At 38.9% G+C, this 19,937-nt stretch overlaps 1 protein-coding gene across 4 annotated transcripts; it reads right to left on the minus strand.

Moving 5' to 3' along the window:
- Positions 1-637: 637 nt before the first annotated feature.
- On the minus strand, positions 638-19,545 carry oclnb (occludin b). Of its 4 annotated transcripts, XM_030723684.1 has the most exons (10): positions 18,874-19,545; positions 16,607-16,669; positions 9,154-9,372; positions 8,697-9,105; positions 7,630-7,791; positions 6,290-6,405; positions 5,256-5,360; positions 4,885-5,056; positions 1,580-1,621; positions 638-1,472 (listed from the first exon to the last, which is right to left on the minus strand). In XM_030723684.1, the coding sequence occupies exons 2-10, from the start codon at positions 16,645-16,647 to the stop codon at positions 1,374-1,376; spliced, it is 1,365 nt and encodes a 454-aa protein (XP_030579544.1). In that variant the 5' UTR covers positions 16,648-16,669; positions 18,874-19,545; the 3' UTR covers positions 638-1,373. The 4 variants fall into 4 exon arrangements, with proteins under 4 accessions (XP_030579544.1, XP_030579541.1, XP_030579542.1 ...); XM_030723681.1 differs by lacking the exon at positions 18,874-19,545 and adding an exon at positions 17,614-17,673 and having other exon boundaries at positions 639-1,472; positions 8,697-9,372; XM_030723682.1 differs by lacking the exon at positions 18,874-19,545 and adding an exon at positions 17,568-17,624 and having other exon boundaries at positions 639-1,472; positions 8,697-9,372.
- Positions 19,546-19,937: the final 392 nt, after the last annotated feature.

The following is a 19,937-nucleotide window of genomic DNA, read 5'->3' on the forward strand; positions in this document are numbered from 1 at the left end:
CTCACTAATAAAGTCAAAGAAGTCTCTTTTAAATTAATTCATAAATTTTATCCAACTAAGCACTTTCTTCAGAAATACAAAACCGATATTGATATTTCCTGCTGTTTTTTGTAAGCTTTACCCAGAAACTTCTCTTCATCTGTTTTGGAACTGTACATGCTCGAACAACCTTTGCTGGCCCGTCCTTTCAACGTGATGACGGACGCCGTCGTATCAAGATTAACGCAAAAGCTGTAGTTACACAAGCACACCTAGTTAATGCCATGTTTTCCCAGCACTCTGCTCAGCACAACACACATTCATCCATCTTTATTTTTTTAAATAGACACTGATGTCATGATATTTGGTCATAACGTGTGTGCCTCAAACAATGCAAAGATGCTTCAGATCATTGAGGTGTGTGAGCGTGTGCATGCAGGTGTGTAACTGAAAGCATTGTATCTTTCCAAGAGAGGGCGCTATAATTGAATCTTCAAGTAACAAACCTATTTTCGAAACAACTGGTTAAAGTGGTTCAGTGCTTCACAAAAGCTTCATTTTCTCATCGCTAGTCAGCCACAAGATAATGCCCACAGCATTTTCCGCAGGTTAATGGTATATTAAGCGCTAACACAATGTCCTTAATAGTAGCATTTTAATAGAAGCGTACACTATATTATATACAAGCAGATACCTTTGTGATTCCAACTCATACTGTACACACTGCATACATTAGGAAGAGGGCAAGGGATAACATTTCTATGAAATCAGTGGAAAAAATATATACCAACAATGCTGCGTGGTAGTTTAATGTAGTACAAAAATTAGAGACAAAAATTAACAGCGCATAGATCCCTAAATGTTTATGCACTGTGTGCAATTAAGAAACTGTGTGCCCATACTAATAGATTTAGATGTTTTCTTTGTATCCACCATGAGAAGGTAATAAAGTACAGCAAGGTTTACTTCAGAGAAATTTAAAGATTAAAAATAAACATTTACAAGAGATACACAATTATCGATACCAAACAAATTTACAGGTCTCATCTCAACTGTGCCATCATTAAACATAAAGCTGTGAATTAGCAGCACTGATGTAAAACATTTCAGATCACATCTCTCACTTTCTAAATTGAGGAGAAAAACAAAATACATTTTGTGAACCTTGTTCTTTAAAATGCTCCTTATGGAAAAGAGGTTAAAAAAAAAAAGGGAAAAAAAGACAAGATAGAAAATCCACATTTCATATATCCTTTTCTTGTTGAAAAAAAAAAAATCTTAGTTGATTGGCTTACACATATCATAGGCAAGAGAGCATCAATATAATTATACAATGGTACATGATAAACTGTAGATTTCTCTTTCAGTTCATAGACAGGGCGCTGGGTGAAGGTTCAGGGTCGGCGGTCATAATCGCTGATCTTTCTCTTGATGTGCGAGAGTTTGGATCTGAGATATTTACACCTCTTCTTCTTAAGCTGGTATTCTGAAGACTGAGGACAATACATAATAAAAAGGTGTGTACAAAATCTAATCATTTGAAATTTCGTCTGACAACTGTACACAAAAATAATGCTGAAAATGTGAGTGCAAGCCTTACCTTCTTGAGGTTCTTCAGTCTGTTGTATTCACTCAGGGCATCCTGAAATCAGATTAGCTAGATTAGTTATCTAAAGAAGGAAGCATCATACCAGATTTACACACAAAACTCCCCTTTTCCAAGCCATTCCACGCATCATTTCATTATAGTATTTTCAGTAGTATTCTTTAAACAAACACATATCAATATATCAGCCTTTTTTTTTCTCTTCAGCTCCTCAGTGGAGATGGACGCCCTTTTCTTCTCTCTGCAGCCCTTCCTTCTTATCCTGCTTTGCTGCTTTGCTAATTAGAGCCTCTCTTAACAAAGCTTCGGAACTAAAATTTATAATTATGGATCTGGTCAGCTGGTCTCTCAACGCCATTATTTTGATCAAATTTCACCATGAGGAGTTTGGAGAAAGGAGAACCCAATTCCCTGTTATCCAGTTGATATTCCCGGCTGGCTACATTATGGATTCCTGTGTGGTTGGAAGATGACACACCTGGCCATACTGTCGATGGGAGGACATACACATTCGGCTTATTGACACTAGGATTTCTCCGAATTGGACCTGGAGACACCTGGCTTGTCGTTACAATTCAGGAAGTCTGGGCAGCTGTTGGGCCTTGGTAAGGCTGCTTATGACGGGTTATGCATAAAGGTACAGACTCAAACTCAGTCTCAGTATATCTGGAGCTGATTGGAGGGATTAGATCTTGGAGAGGTACGTGTTTCTGCACGGCGAAGGATTGAACAAGAGGATTCGGATGACTGGATTGGATTTTTTCATCATTGAGAGGTACCAGAAAGACTAAAGGCTGTCAACAAATTAATCAGTACAGTCGTAGAATCAGGAATTTGGCTCCCTGGTGGCCTTGGACTGCTGCTAAGCTCTTTTTCTCTGGGATGTTTTGTGAACAGATGCTCTACGCCCCTGCTGTCCTGTCTTCTTCTGATCTGTGTTGGACTGATCCCCCTTGACCTAACTGCTGATGAACATTTTTCCTCCTCTTATCAGAACTGTTAGCCGAGGAGGGGAGTTGACTCAGCCCCACAGTAGCCTGATCCCCACTCTCGCCTCCGCTGGCTCCCTTTCCCATCCCTCCCCACCCTAGTGCTCCTATGCTATATGTTTCTGCACTATTGCAGAGGTTTTTGTAACCTTATACTGTGTACTGTATGTGTGTATGTATGCAAAGTATGAGATAATTTTTTTCCTCATCCCTATATGTTTTCACTATTGTTTCTGTCTTTTTAATGGCAGTGCCTCCAGAAGGGGGTGCAGCATGGCCGCAGTTTACCTATCTCCCCATGTTTGTTTGTTTGTCTTCTTGGATGGGCGTTTTGTTAACTGTAATTTCCCCATTGTGGGATCAATAAAGTATCATCATCATAAAATTTCCTGCAGCATGAGCAGTTATGAGGTGACTGACTCCCAGCCAAAAGTTGTGTGGAGAGGAAATACGAATCATATCAGTATGTTACATACCCCCCCCTAGCAGCCTAGGCCAATTGCAGTATAACTGAAGGTCATCTGATCCAGCCCTAACTATAAGCTTGATCAAAAAGGAAAGGTTTAAGCCTAATCTTAAAAATAGAGAGGATGTCTGTGTCCCAAATCCAAACTGGGAGCTGGTTCCACTGAAGGGCGGCCTGAAAGCTGAAGGCTCTGCCTCCCATTCTACTTTTAAGTACCCTTGGAACCACAAGAAAGCCAGCACTCAGAGTAAAGTGCTCTATTGGGGTGATATGGTACTATGAGGTCTTTAAGATAAGATGGGACCTTGATTATTCAAGAAATTACATCTAAGAAGAAGGATTTTAAATTCAATTCTGGATTTAACAGGGAGCCAATGACGAGAAGCCAATACGGGAGAAATATGCTCTCTCTTTCTAGTTCCTGTCAGTACTCTAGCTACAGCATTTTTGATCAGCTGAACGCTTTTCAGGGAGTGACCTGATAATGAATTACAATAGTCCAGCTTATAATTAATAAATACATTAACTAGTTTTTCAGCATTACTCTGGGACAGGATGTTTCTAATTTTAGAGATATTGCACAAATGAATGAAGGCAGTCCTGGACTACCTGTGTAACCTTTGTAGGGTCCAGGTATCACGTCATGCTACCAGTAGTGACACTGACCCTAGCCAGATTCAAAACTAGAGAAAAAACAAAAAAGATGAGGAAGGAAAAATTGTCAGAGGCCTCCACCTGTAAAAACATTCCGTTTTTGGGGGTTGTATCTTGTTCAAGGATACTTTAGCATGCAGACTGGAACAGCCAGGAATCAAACCACCACCTTCCAATTAGTAGGTGACCTGCTCTACAGCTACCCCTCGCATGCCACATGCCAGAACAAGATCCAGAGTGATATTAAAGTAGTGAGTGGGCTCATTTACATTTTGAGAAAAGCCAGTTGGATCCAACTGTGAATTAAATGCTGTGTTGAGGCTGTCATTTTCACATGGATGTTAAAAATCACCAACTATAATTATTTTATCTGAACTGAGCACTGAATCAGTCAGGTGATGGCAGGTCCTGACTGATGAAAAAAACAAAATAAAAATAATAGTTTTAAAGCCACCTGTCTGCATAATTAAAAATCTATGCATTAATCAGTGTACTATAGTCCCTTCTCTATTTTTCTAAATTTATGTCTTTTTGGACATTTTCACATCCTTTATAGACTTTGTTACTTGTTACATTCCAGTAGCTTTATTTACTAATTTTACAAGCTAGTTGTAACAACACCCTTCAGTTAGCATTGCCTCCCCACCATAAATCCCTTCATCCACAGGAAAAACTGCAGTAAGTTAAGAATTAATTTAAATTTAGTTTGTTCAGGCATCTGATTAAGATGCCCCCTGGGCAGCTGACTTTGGAGGTTTTCCAGACATGCCCAACTGGTGGAGGCCCCAGCATATACCCAGAACATGCTGGTGCATTATTTTACTCATTTTTTTAATAATTTTGATTGTTTTCAGTATAGTCTCCTTTAGCTACCCATTAGCTTGCTTGCTTAATTGTTATTATTCTCCCATTATTAATGAAAATATAAAATAAATGTAGAAGTCTGGATAACATTACAGCCCAATTTCATAACAAAAAACCCTTTGGCAGACATCAAGGATAATAACCTTAGATACTGGATATAATTTTAAAAAGCATTCCAGTAATAATTTGGAAGTGAATGTTTAAAGCATTGAAGTAAACTTTCAAACTCTAATCTGAAGTCAGTTCCAGATCTAATTACAGATATGAGTCAAGTAAGGGTGGACCAGCCACCTTGACTTCAAAGAAACAGACATTGTCACCCTCACCAGGAACTGTGGACTGCCGTCAGGGTGTCGGTCCAGTTCTCGGTCCAGGTCAGCCAGGTCCTGGTTTATGCTGTCCAGTTCAGCCTGTAGGCTCTTGTACTCTTTGTGATCGCTGTCAAACTCCTGTTTGTAGGTCAGACGCTCTTGCTCATCCACAATGGGAGGAAACAGACTACATGCAAGAATACAATTCACAATCAGTAAAACTGTCTATTATAAATTATAATTATATTATAATGAATACACATTTGTATTCAAGAAATACAAATCATTCCCAGTCAAAGACAATGTTGTGTATCACTTTCTTTCACCTAGAAAAAAAGATTAATTACATTCAGCTAATATCTGCTAATGAAATCACATCCACTCACACACTGAAGTCTTCCTCCTCTAGGTCATCCCCAGATTCCACACCAGTGTCATAGTCCCTCAGCCTGGGCTGCAGGCCTCCCACAGAGCTGCTGATGTCAGAGTCTCTGCAAATAGGATTTATTGATTCATCATTTTTGTATCAGTCTTCTTAACTATCTTTCATTATAAACAAACATACTAGACCTTTTGCAGTGTACCTAAAGAGCCCACATTATCACACCACTTATATTACAAATCCCATTATGCACTGCAACAGCTGTACACTAACTCGTTTTCCTGTGGTATGAAACCAAAAGACCAAAGACCCCTCTCATAAATAAATCTCTCTTTATGGTACATTTATATTTAAAATTTGTTATTTACTCTCTTTATTTATTTCAGTGAGTGTTTTATATTGTTGGTGTTGCAGCACAAAGTCCTTTTATCCCAATTTATCATTGTTATAAATATAATAAAAGAGGCTGGCACAGTGGTGAAATGGTTAGCCCTGGTTAGCCCTATCTGTGCATGTACTCCCAGGCTTTGCATGTGTTCTTGGCTAAGCTATAATTCAGACAGCATACAGAAGTCTGCACTGTGGTAGTTTACAGAGACAAAGCTGCAAAAATTGTGTTAACATTTTCAGGACCTAACAGTAATCAGTCATTTAAATGGTCACAGTGATTGAACCCTAGTTGACTCAACCTATAACAGAACAATTAGTCCCATAAAACTTCATTTAAACTTTACAGAAACAGACTGCTTCTAATAGCTCCGTACTCATAAACACATCATCTAAAATTAGCAAAAACTAATCTGTCTGAAGGTAGTGAATCCCAGTAAATGTAGACTTTTTTATAATACTCTATTAATTGGTAGAAGAACAGACAAATGAGTCACCATCGTTCACCCCACCTCTAACAGTGTTAGACAAGCTTTAGATTAGTAACAGCAGATTGAGTTAAACACCTAGAGGCAGCTGAATGCATGAGCAGTGTAAATATCCAACAAAAAAAAAAAAAAATGACAGAGGGATAAACACAAACTTGCTTACCCTGGTAGGTAGAGAGGCTTGTTGTAGTCCAGCTGGTCTAAATAGTCTCTAGAGCCCCCAACTTTCTCATTACGGCCATTAACAAGCACATCTAGGTTACCAGACACGCTGGTCACCTGAAGCAAGAAAGACAGTCAGGCAGGTTCAGGCCCCTAAATTCAATAAATAAAATACCAAACTCTGACATTAAAGAGACTTTTACAAATAATAATCAGTTTAACAGTGAAAGTTGCGGCCTCTGTGACATTGTAAGTATTTTGAGAAGTTCCCGTTGAAAAATACCATGATGACGTCAAAGGTTTTTCACATTATAGTCCTCCCATATCCTTAATGAGTGCCTTATCATACCCTAGTGAGAGACTCCTCTCATAGAAACCTGTTAATGAGGCATCCACCAGGACCAACCGGTTTCTCTACTTCTCCCTGTATGCCTAAATACCACTGATACCTTCACCACCATCAACAGGAAGTCTCAGTCAGTGCCTCTCAGCCAGCACAACTGCTAAAATCTGAGGTCTGAATGCACTACTGGGAAAGTACAGACCTGGAATGAAAGCTATGCGGCTATGGACGTAATTTTCACGTTAACACTTCCATTTGTATCACGACCCTCAGAACTCAAACAATGGACACGTTATCACTGAAAATGTATGAACACTTGGAGGTTCTTATGAGTCTATCTGTTCTTTTTAAGCACCGCATGTCCACATTTTTACATTTTAGACCACATGATTCCGACAGTGCGGCACATCATGCTGAAACTAAACTGAGTGGCTAAACAAACCACACCCAGAAACTACAGATGAAACCTTCCCTGCCCGTGCCTGACCTGTCACACACTTCTTCTCATTTGTTGTAACCAACAAGTCATGTTACTTAGTATTTAAAGTCTGTTTAAAGATCACACAGACAATTAAAAAAAGAAAAAAAAGATTTTGTATAGTAATAAATAACATTTGCCTGTAGTTTTGGTTTTGCTGTTGGAAAAGTTTTAATTCCCTCTAACATCCACTAGAGATATTGTCTATTTTCTTGGCCCAACTCTTCATTGTGGATGCATGTCATATTTACACTGTTCAAAAATATTCACCCACAGTTGGGGATTGAATGGGGAATGCCATGTCCCTAAAAAAAACAAACAAAAAACTATCATGTAGAACGGTACAGGATTGCCTGATTTAGTTCACTATGTTTCAAACCATTGTCAGAATTTGTTGACCTGATGTAGTTAGTATGACCTTAATTTGTTGAATACAGTGGCATTGTAGCTGATGCAGGCATTTGTTATTTAGCAAACAAGTCACTCAGGTGCTTACACACACAGCCACACACAGACTCACCCACTCCCCAACGCTGTTGCGACCAACATTGACAACTTTGACTTCCTCCCAGAGAATGCGTTCCGGGCCCCAGCGCCTGATCCGTTGGCGAGTCTTGACTGCAAACACCATCAGGATGATGAGGGCGACAAACACCAGAAAGCCCAGAACAACAGCTATTGCCTGCAGAAACCACAGGAATCAATATCACTGAGCTGAAATAGTATTCACTAACAGGCATGGTGAATGACAATCAAATGTGACTTTTTCAAAATTCCCCAAAATTTAAATCTTATTAAATTTGCCACCAGGCAACAAATTCCCCACAGTACATTTGGAAGCACAAGTCTACTTTCAAAAAGCGATTTCAAGTAATGTAAAAAACAATCTGGGTTTCCAGTATCAGGGTGGATTACATTACATGTGACTGAGTTTCCAATATGCTTTTATAGGTGTGCGTGTGCGGACAGGTTCAGTTCAGCTGATTATTGTTTCAGTATAAAAATCTATTAATAGGAAGGAGTTTAAGTTCAGTGATGCTGTTTGTGTCAGTCAGGTTATCTGGTGATAGGAGAAACTTAATGAACTAAATTCAACAAGAATAAGCAAACCAGGTGCCAAGCACAAGCACAATTTCCCTGACCATAAATGTTTGAGAAATCATCATCTGAAAAGTTTGTAGCAGGTTCAATTGCACCAATAGCTCAACACACTAAGAACAAGCTGGTTTAATACTGAGAGAGGGACTCAAAAATTTGTGTTTGTTTTTTGCTTTTTCTTTTAACAACTTCAAAATGAACACAAACTTACAGTAAAAAAAATGAACATTTACAGACTTTTCTTTTGACACCGCTCATATTAACAATTCCCCAATTCTTTGAAGCTGTAATTTCATCTTCATGTATCCATTAACTTTCAGGGTAATTGTATTGTTGCCTATATGACTGAAACTAAATAATCTATTTAGGATTATCTGTACACAGAGAGTTTGAGAACAATACTACACGGTAAGTATACACCCTGTGCCAAAGAACCAACCACAGATTATTTTGTGTGTGTGTGTGGGAAAGGAAGGGGGGGGGTCTCACCTCTTGAGGCTCCACCACACAGTAATGGTAGAGGTACTGGTTAATGAAGAGGCCCTGGGCCTGGTTCTGGTTCTGGTACTGGGAACATAGCTGGATGATCTGGCTATAGTACACAGACCCTGTGGACTGTGCTGTTGGATTTATTGCCACCAAGTACACAATAGTGGCAATAATCATCAGGAATGCCAAGATAGCACAGATGATGATCGCTGCTAGGTAGAACTTTGATGAGCGGGAAGCATTTTGCCTTGAAACAACCATGATGAATATGACAAGCACAGCTATGAAGGTAATGGCAGAAATGGCAATGATAAAGCCTTTGCCGGATTTGGGATCCATTTGTGTTCCTCCATAGCCATAGCTGGAATAGGAACCACCACCAATGCCACTACCATACGAGCCCCCGTAAGAGCCCCCGTAAGAGCCTCCGTAAGAGCCTCCGTAAGAGCCCCCGTAACCTGGCAGCAGGCCAGTTCCGCCTCCCATGATGCTCATATCATAATCCCAGGCAAGTGTGGAGGCCACACAAGCAAACACAGCCACACACATGATGATGATGATGATACACATTATCTTCATCACACCCGGTGGTGAAGTCCAGAGGTAGAAGTGAAGCATCTTGTCTCCTGGATAATAGGAAAAGGCTGGGTTGGACATTACCTTGCTGTGCCTGTGGCTGCAAAATAAGAGGACAGAGGAGTTGTGGTTGATGCCAAGGCATGGTAACACAAACACCAAGTACTGATATAAAACAAACTAGGCTATCCCAAGAACACAGCTCAAAGTTGACATGAATCCAATAAGGTTTATAGTAAATATTTTACTCACAAGGAAAACTTTTCATATTGGTGTAATCTACTTCAGTTTATTGAAAGGACAAGGTCAGCATATTTGGAAAAAAAAAAAAAAATTCCTCAAGTTGTTTAAAACCCATCTAAGCCCATAGCAAGACGGGAAAACAGTCACCGTGGCCTTCTGTGATTTCACTCATCATTCAACATGGCACTCTAACATCACAGAACATGATCTGCAACAAACATGGAAATTCAGTAGGACCAACCAAGAAGATACATTTTCAGCAGACTGCACTGTAAGATATCACAGTAGTAGAGCAGGTGAACCATATGTCAAAGTGCTAGTGCAAAGACTCGGGTTTGAATTTGCCCCGAGGCCACAGTCGGCGTGTTTTCCCCTGGTCTTTCTCCACGCTTTCAGGTCTTCTTTCAAACTGTCCCATCGCAATGAAAGTTAAAAAGCCTTTAAAAAAATGTATTAAAAAAATCCTAATAATCTCTATCACACTTTCCCAGAGGCCAAAGATGGTGAAAAAAGTTTATTAGGGATGGTCATGATTTTCAAATCTTTAAAAAGTAAAGCTTAATTCTAAAAGAATCACATTGTTTATGCAACTATTTTTCAGCTAAAATATACATTCTCCTTCATCTTTAATGACACCAGGTAAGATATATGCTACTAGCAGCATTACAAAGCTGAGCTGTTGTGTGGAAGTTGTTTATATAATAAACAATAATGAGATCCACTGTATTCTGTGGCAGGTAAAGTTTATGTCCCATGTTGAATGCAAAGCCATTTGAGTTTGGGATGGGGGCAGATCTTTGAAGAACAGTCAGATAGTCCCCAGTTAAAATGAAATGGTACTTTTTGAGCCAAAAAAATTTAATGGCAAATATAATAATGGTCATATAATTTTGGCAGAACATAGATGTTCTGCCAAAATTATTTTAGATGTAACCCATCTACATCTAAAATAAATTATAGCAGGACAGATCAGACACAGTAACAGCAACCATGATGGATTTAGTTTCATTGATATTGTTTCTGTTTCCTTCTATGTACCTTTGGAGCTCGAACCAATGACTCACCTCATTAATGATTACTTAATCCACTTGTTACAACATTTCCAAGAATATAGTTACTTTTCATAGAATATACGAGGGTTTAGAGTCATAGGGGTGTAAGTGACATTTTGGTCAAAATTGAGATATCAAATGAAAGCTCTTGATGTGCTCTATCTACTGTCAAAATTACAGAAGTAAAATATTAATAGAAATAGAGTTATTCATCAAAAACCAAAAGGCTGAAATCTGAATGCACAGAAGAAGTTGGTGCCAAAAAGGCGTAAATGCATTTATGAAAAAGACAATATTGTTCATTAAGCACTGTGTCATCAATTTGTAAAAAAATAAACATGCTTAAAAGAACTAAAGTCAGTATACAAAGTAAGAGCAAAGTGTGGTTCATTTTTTGTTTGTTTTGGCTCTGCTGTAAAGTTTGTGAAATGTCACTTATGTCCCTATAACTCCAAGCACTCGTTTTGAATTTGATTCCAGGAACATGTTTTTTATTTTTTTTAAAAAAAAGGTTGAGATGGGGAAGTGCTTTTGCATCAACTTTCATAATTGCAGTATTTTTGCTTCATAAGATGGCAAAGTTTGTCTTATGAATCCCAACAGAAAGCCTGGATGAAATCAGTCAGACTTTCTGTTGGGATTCTTATTGATATTTCCTTCTTCTGGCTGCTCCCTTTAGGGGTAGGCCCAGTGGATCATCTGCCTCCATCTCATCCTATCCCAGCATTCTCCTCTGTTACACCAATCCTCTCACCCCACCCCCACCCCCAGCCTGGAGGATGAAGCATCCAAATCTTTCAAAAAGAATTTAACATTTTGAAGGTCAGACCACATTACAGTCTGAACCTGCGTTTGTGATTTTCACTGCAGAATCATGTTTTTTTTTTTTTAACTTAAAATTTTTTATTAACTTTTTAACAGAGCGGTTACACAGCAGCATCAGCAACAATTCACATACATGTTAATAATGTAGAATCTTTCAACAATTAAACATCTCAGCATAACATTTAACAGTTTTATGTGGGTTTAGCATCATACAATACTAGAAAGAAGGGGAAGGAGGGAGGAAAATAAATAAATAAATAAATAAATGTAAAAAAAATAGGCAACGTAAACCAAAATTCCATCTCACTGGACCTTTACATGAGTAGGGCTTCTGCTGGCCCCCACCGTAAGCTAAAAACAGATTTTTGAAGTCTTAATAAATATGTTATCGTTTGCATTTGGTACAATTCCCTTACTTTTTGAACCCAGACATTATATGAGGGTGGTTCTAATTGCCTCCACCTAATTGTGATACATTTCAGGGCAGCTGTAAAAAGGATATTTAAAAGATATGATTTAGCTCGTCCTTGCACACCTGCAGGTATAATACCAAGTACTGCGACTGTTACATCCTTTGGTATGACCTCCTGAAAAATCTGGTTTATAGCCTTATATACCTCGTCCCAAAAGTTTCGCAGTTTAGGGCATGACCAAAAAATGTGCATATGATTGGGCACCATAGAGCCACAATTTCTCCAGCACAAACTTGGTGTGCTAGGATCTATCTTAGCAACTACATCTGGGGTCCTGAAATACCTACTAATAATTTTCCATTTATATTCCCGCCACGTATTTGTGCTTGTGGCCCAATGTGCCTCAGTCCAGACTCCCTCCCATGTTTCATCAGAAATGGTTGTGGCCGTCTCTGCCTCCCATCTTTGTTTTGTCCAAATGGGCCTATCAAGATTCATTGACTTAAACACCTTATACAACTTTGTAATGAATTTCTTAACCCGTTCACCTTTTTGAGTTTGGATTAGAATATTCTCTATAGGTGAGGGATTTAATACTCTTTCCCAGTCTCTATGTGTGGTAAGAAAAGAACGTAACATCTAAAGAAATCACTTTTCTGGAGATGGAAATACCCACATAACTCTTCAAATGACATAAGGTTATTACTGTTGATTGCTTGATGCAAAAACATGAGCCCCTGATCAGCCCAATTTGTAAAACTTTTGTCTAAGGAGTTAGGAGTGAAGGATTTAATATGACCAATACTTGTTAATGTTGATAAACCTCTTGGTAACTTAAATGCAACTCGTACGTTGTTCCAGATATTTAATGTGGTTCTAGTCCACACTGATTGTTCCTTTATTGGTATGTCCGAAAATGGCAATACCTTTAATGATTCAGTGTACATTGTTTGTTCAATGTTCAGCCATCTTGTGTGGGAATCCCCTTGTATCCATGAAATTAAAGGCTTTAATTGTGCTGCCCAGAAATAATATTTTAAAACTGGAAGGTTAAGCCCCCCTTCTAACTTACTTCTCTGTAGTGTTTTATATTTTATACGGGGGCGCTTACGCTGCCATATAAATTTTGATATTATTTTATCCAGATCTGTGAACATGGATTTTGGTATTCCAATTGGCAACATCTGGAACAAATACAGTAATCTTGGCAGAAGATTCATGCGAATAGTTTCGATGCAGCCAATGAAAGACAGAGGTAGAGCCATCCATCGTTCAAGATCCTTCTTAATTATGTCCAGCATTTTACTGTAGTTGGCATGAAACAAATCATTTAGTGAAAGGGGAATACTGATACCTAAATATTTAATGCCTTCTCTAGGCCACCTAAAACCACTTTGTTGTTTTACCCCCAATGGGACACTGCTATTAACATCCATTGCCTCTGTCTTTTCAACATTTATTTTATAGCCAGAAAAATACCCATAAACAGAAATCATTCTCTTCAGGCATGGAATAGATGTTGTGGGGTCAGTCAAATACATTAGAACATCATCTGCGTATAGTGATATTTTATGTTCTTCTGTGCCAGTCAGAATCCCTTTAATTTCATCATTGTCCCTGATGAGTTGGGCTAATGGCTCGATGCTAATTGCAAACAGGAGGGGTGACAGAGGGCATCCCTGTCTGCATCCGCGCTCCAATTTAAACCTTGCAGAGCTGAAGCCATTGACTCTGACAACCGCTTGTGGGGATGAGTATAGAGTCTGTATCCAATCTACAAATCTGGGCCCAAATTTAAATCTCTTTAGTGTCTGAATAAGATATTTCCATGACATGCGGTCAAATGGCTTTTGGGCATCTAGTGATATTACAGCCGTTGTGACTTTGTTTTTTTTTTGGTGTGATATAATGTTTAATAGATGGCGTAAATTATTACTATAATGCCTCCCAGCAATGAACCCGGTTTGATCTGGATGTATGATTTGAGTTGATATGGCATTTAATCGACTAGCCAGGATACCCGTCAAGATACGTACATCGCCGTTAAGCATAGATAATGGTCTATATGAACCACAATCGGAGGGATCCTTACCTTCTTTGTGCAATACCACTATAGTTGCATCAGACCAGGATGGTGCCATAGTTTTAGTTTCTAAAGCAAAGCGATAAGCTTCCAGTAAAAGTGGGATAAGAATATCTGTGAAACATTTATATAATTCGTTTATGAAACCATCCGGGCCAGGACATTTATTATTCTTAAGGGATGAGATCGTGTTTTTAATTTCCACTTCCCGGATTGGCTCATCTAATTGTTTTGCTGCTGCTTCAGATAATTCGGGGCCATTTATATTTTGTAAGTAATTTGCTATTCTGACCTCGTCGGAGCAGGTATCTGTATTCTGGTATAAAACCTTGTAAAACTCTGCAAAGGCTTCAGCTATTTCTTTTGGTTTTGAGATGGATTTATTGCCCGAATTTAGCTTTTGAACCACCCTTGAGGATTGTTGTTTTTTAAGTCTGAAGGCCAAAAGTCTGCTCGCTCTATTTCCATTTTCATAATACTGCTGTTTTGCAAAACAAAGATTGCCCTCAATCTTTTCTGTTAGCAGTTCTTGGAGCTCTCTTCGGGTTGTGTTTATATCATTCAGAATATTAGGTTCCCTATCCTTTTTATGTTCATGTTCAAGGACTTTGATTCTATCCTCCAAGTCTTTCTGTTTGGCTACTTTTTGTCTTTTCTTTGCTGTTGTGTAGGAGATGATACTACCTCTTAAATAGGCTTTTGCACAATTCCACAACATAATAGGAGATGTTTCAGGAGTATTGTTTATGTCCAGGTAATTCTTAAGCTCTGCTCTAACAAAATCAGTAAAATTCTTGTCATTAAGAAGAGAGGCATTAAGTCTCCATTGCTTAAATGATGGTGTCAAGCCTATATCCCATTGGAGAACGACTGGTGCGTGGTCGGAAATTGTAATGGGCAAAATTGTGATATTTTCAATTCTATGTAGCTCGGCTTTGGCAGTGAAAAAATAATCTATTCGTGAGTAGGATGCATGTCAGTTTGAATAGAAAGTAAAATTTTTCTCCTTTGGGAATTTAGATCGCCATACATCCACTAATCCAGCTTCTACAGATAAATTTTTAAGCATTTTACCCATCTTAGATATGGGGGTCTGAGAGACTGGTTGTCTATCTATTTTTGACATTACGCAATTAAAGTCCCCTCCCATAATCAAGAGGCCGGAGCTGTACTCTGCGATCATGTTGAAAACTGACTTGATAAACCCCGGGGCATCTTCGTTAGGAGCATATATGTTTATTAAGGATACTGCTATTCCATCTATTATCCCGTTTACCAATAAGAATCTACCCTCCTTGTCTTTGTGTACTAATGTTTCGATAAAATTAATTTGCCTATGTATTAATATAGCTACACCCCTTTTCTTACCAGAGCAGTGTGACGAGTAGTAAACTTTATCAGACCAAGACTTGTTTAACTTCTTATGTTCAACATCTGATAGATGTGTTTCCTGTAACAGTGCTACTTGACATTTTGATTGTTTGAGTTGCAGTAAGACTTTCTTTCGATTGGATAATGCAAACCCTTCACATTATAACTTATTACAGTTATCGTACTCGTGACTAATCTAAAAAGTGTATGGTAATATTAAGTTGTGTTGAAAGCAGAGACGGCCAGCTGGCGGATAATACCAATCATTTAAATGAAATAAATGCTGAGAGCCGGAGTGATGAAATAAAATGAAAATACCGATGCTTTGCTGTGCAATATTTCCAGGTTTAACAAAACTAAGGATCAAAAGCTCTGTTGTTTTTTTGTAGTTTGATCCTCAAGAAACAGGTGGATCAGAACACAAAGAACCAAGTAACTGTTAAAAGTGTGGATTGCTAACATAGCGGAAAGTAGTGGGTTTAAGTCCCTAGCCACTATAATAAGCAGCATCGACACAGCCCGAGAGGGAAAGGGAAGGCTGTGTAGGAGAAGCAAAGGGAGGGAGGTAAAAAAAGATAGAAAAAAGGGAGAGAGAGAAGAAGAAAGGGAACAAAAAAGGATGTGGGAGTTCAGGCTCCCGCAGGTGGACATAAGTGCAAGTTCTTGAACGACATACAAAGTCTACCATTAATTATGGTACAATCCTTATACAAGAGTAAGTTCTAGTTGTAACTTTGTGACATAATAAAAATATTAACTAAGAGCGACAGTGCTATGCACAGTTCCATAAGACAGACCAGTGTGAAGAAATACAGTAAAATTCACACTTTTTTGTTGAGAGATATTTCTCTTTAATGTTTGACCTATTCTGACACACTGTCTTTCACAGAATGGTGAAACTTCTCCATCAGTACTTCTGAAAGACCGTCTCTGTGAGATGTACACAGATTAAAATTAAATTATTTTTTTGGATCCCTAAAATTTTAATTGCAAATGTCCTCTGATGCTGCTATTCCAAGTTAGAGTCCAAATATCTGACTGGTAATTTAGAAACAAGCAAAAATTGCTCAAAAAATAATAAGGTTTGTCACTTTGTGTGTTGGATATGTCATATTTGTACCATTTTAAATTAACTGTAAAGAGTAAAAGATTTTCAGATTATTGAATTCTGACGCATTGGTCCCAACATGTCAACTTTTACAGAGGAAAAATAAATACAGCACTGAAGCTTCAGTCAGCAAAACCAACATACGAAGCAGGTGAAAATGTAAATTAAGAGCTAGTTCACCTAAAAGTGTGTCAGTGTGAAGCTGTGGGTTAGTGAAGGATAAATGGAAGTCAACTTACTGTTTGCTACCACTGTGGTAGCTGTGTTTGTTGCTCGGCATATTGAAGTCCAACTTCCACAAACTAGTAAGAAAACACACAAGAAGTGATCAGCATTAAGTCAGATGACCCTCCCTGTGGTGCAGCATACCAGCCATGAGCCCTTTGTTACCCAGCAGAACAGCGGCATCTGAGAAATGTGTTTACAGAGATTTCCTAACTCGCACGCATTCGTTTCTATTTTCTTTTCTAAAGTTGTCTTGAGGATAACTGACTAAATCAGGTGATGCATACGTTTAAAAAATAACCAACACAAGATGTACTGAAATGTGGGGCAAGGTGTGATTTGAAAAGATTAATATTAGTGCTAATATAATTGTTTTTTTAAATGCCTAACTCTGACAATTAGGGTCAGAGATTATTATAATATGTTTTTGCCAAATGATGAATTTGATCGTCTGTGCTAGACCCAAACTACTGACCTTTCACACCTGACCCTACTTAGATGAACAGAGAGTAGTGCTTGCCTATGAGGAAGCATTATAGTGTAAAACGCTACTAAACACGATCTGGTTTTAAGAGGAAAACGTGTTGGATGGCTGGCTCCGTTACTACCCTTCTGTTCAGCGGTTAAACCAGAGGGAAAATCGAGCCCGCTGCTTGGGCTTGAGATTTGTTTGTGGGGAAATAAACTTTTCAAAATGAGCGGCTGACACACTTAACTGAAACTACACTAAGTACACAGTGCGTGCTGGCTGCCAGGGGCGTCCATTAGAAGAGTTTCCAAGTCCCAGTTTTCACCCTTTGCCGACCAAATATTATATTCATGAACCACATTTAGAACAGACACTGAAAACAGATGTAGTTGCGAAACGCTGGACAAACGCAATGCAGCAAAATAGAAATTAGATGTCCACAAATAGGCCCATATTTCATAGACCACCAAAAATAATCATTTACTTTGGAATTAATTCATCTTTACCTAAAATTCGTCTGAAAATCAAGTTCCAAGTTGGAAATGGCCCTACCTTGTGTGATGTACCGTCTGCTCCCACAATAAGTACTCTAATAAACACAAACACACACTTTGTGCGCGCTCAGGATGCACAGTGACACGCCCACAGGTGTTTGCTCATCACGTGGCCACCTCGTCGTCATTTTAAACAGGCCTAAACCTGTCCTCTCGGCCTGCATCTTGAGCGCAGCGCATCGTTTGCTCTTCCAGGAATTCCACATCCCGAGTCTCTGGTCTGCTTCTTTCACTGGGCAGTTTTTGTGAGCTCTGAGTTTTAGGTTTTTATTTCACTGGAAAGTGTTTTTAACAGGAAGAAGAAAGCTCAGTGGAAAAATCCAGTGTCCTCTTCGCCAAATTCTTTCCGTTATTTATTTATTTTTATCAGCGTTTAAAAGAAAATTACAAATGGAGTTTGAAAAAAAAAAAAGTCATTTCTCGTACTCGTGTAAGAACCAAAATACATTTAGTGCCGCTTAACAAAGGTTACTTTGGATAAATGCAAATCCCGAGCGTGCCAAACTGGTCACAACCTCGTAATTTACATCTAAAAAAACTAGACTGGAAGCTCTTTCACTTATGTAATGTAACTAAAACGGTCCAGTTTTCCTGCTGCATAACATCACCTCAAAACATCTTCAGTGTTGCAAAACCTGAAGGGGAAAACTGCTCATACCTTGGGCCAGCAAAACCTGTTCTCCAGGCAGAGCCACTGTGCAGAAACCATTTTGGGAGGTAGACAGAGTTGCTGTTCACAGTGTGCTTACAAATGGAGCTGTTAGTCTAGTCCACCCAGGCCTTTCTAAACTGAAACACTGTTCATCACCCTGCATTATGCATGTTGTTTTGCTCATTGTATTTCCTGCTAGACTTACTTGACACACCTTCAACACATCCTCCTGAATCTACTGAGGTGTTTACCTCTTCTATCAGTACTACTTTAACTACTGCAGGAAATCAATTTCAAACTAAAAGTCAAGTTAAATTTGATTAAATGTTGATTGTCCAGAAAAAGGTTGCTGCAGCAACAATGTCCTTGGAAAATTACAATGGTATGCAATTCTGGCATAGATATTAGCTCATTAATCAGACTACACAAATCAGTCCCAACATTAAAAGCACTGGCAGGTGACATTCTCTCAATGGCCACAATGAATGGTGGGGTACATTAGGCAGCAAGCAGGCAGTCAGTTCTAAGCGGATGCTCTGGAAGTAGGATAAAATGATTGACATAAGGATTTTTGACAAGAGGTGTTTGATCCCACAGGTATCTTACCTCTGTGACAGCTACGCTGTTTCATAGGGTCCAGATCACTTCTGTCAGTGGGGTATTACTCTCTCCTGTAACTCAGTGATACTACTTAAGCTGTGGTGGGGCTGCTCGTCTGGAAAATAATTCTCAAAGGCTTGAAATTGTCCAATTCTGTCCTTAAATCCTTTTTTGAAGAGACTGCATTCAAGTGAGTCACTCGGCCGAAGCGACCACACCCAAAGTCCAGTCCGTTTAAACTGCCTCCGTGAAGTGGAGAAAAAGGGGAAGTCCACAAAAAGATATTTTCTGTCCTTCGGTCCTCTCTGTAATCCTCACTTCTTAATTCAGAACTCTTCTCTGACTTAGTCCAAAGTCCAAAGATAGAAATTCTAAAGCAAGGTCACATCCAACTTCAGTAGGCAGGGAGAATCTGCAGAACTGTTCAAAGTCGAATTAATCCGTGGAGGGTTTGGTCCAGTCCTCTCAGCGGAGCAGTTCTAGTCTGGGGAAGAAGCTCCTGAAATTCTCGCCTGTTGCTCCTGTGCAACCTCTTTATATATCTTAATTCTAAGACACAGCCTATTTCCTAAACATCATCATGACAGTTATCACCCCGTTCCTGATATCCTTTTAGGGTGTTTGACTTAGACATTACTTCAGTTCTAGTTATCACCCCACTGTCTTAGAAACCAGGGCTTAGCCATTACTTCACTGGGCATTTTAGGTTCTTTTTAGGTACTTTTCCATTCGGAACAACATGCCTGGACATGTTTCTAACTTTGCTCTGCACGTCTCCAGGCAACAGCTTTCAGTTCCTCATTTTACCCTTAGCTCAAGGATTTCGCAATTTCCTCAACACACTGCTCCAGCCATCATTTCTGTTACACTTACACACATCATTTGATTGTAAATCATATACTTCATTCTCTAACGGTTCTATAAATTTGAATTATGATTGTACATTCAGCACCAAGCTTAGGCTAGCAGGCAATCAAGATCTCAATCTTCACTTGACATCATTTGACAGAGGTTAAATTATGACTGGGTCAGAGCACCTCCAAAGCAGCAAGTGTTTTTTGAGGAACACA

This window comes from Archocentrus centrarchus, unplaced genomic scaffold (assembly GCF_007364275.1).
Source record: "Archocentrus centrarchus isolate MPI-CPG fArcCen1 unplaced genomic scaffold, fArcCen1 scaffold_26_ctg1, whole genome shotgun sequence".
Lineage (NCBI taxonomy): Eukaryota > Metazoa > Chordata > Actinopteri > Cichliformes > Cichlidae > Archocentrus > Archocentrus centrarchus.

Excerpts from the sequence above, each read along its gene's own strand:
- oclnb (XM_030723681.1), bottom strand. The coding sequence starts at position 16,647 with ATGCCGAGCAACAAACACAGCTACCACAGTGGTAGCAAACA. Across the intron at positions 5,361-6,289 it reads AAGCCTCTCTACCTACCAGG|AGACTCTGACATCAGCAGCT; the intron begins GTAAGCAAGTTT and ends TCCTATTTGCAG. Across the intron at positions 5,057-5,255 it reads GAGGAGGAAGACTTCAGTGT|TCTGTTTCCTCCCATTGTGG; the intron begins GTGAGTGGATGT and ends TCTTGCATGTAG.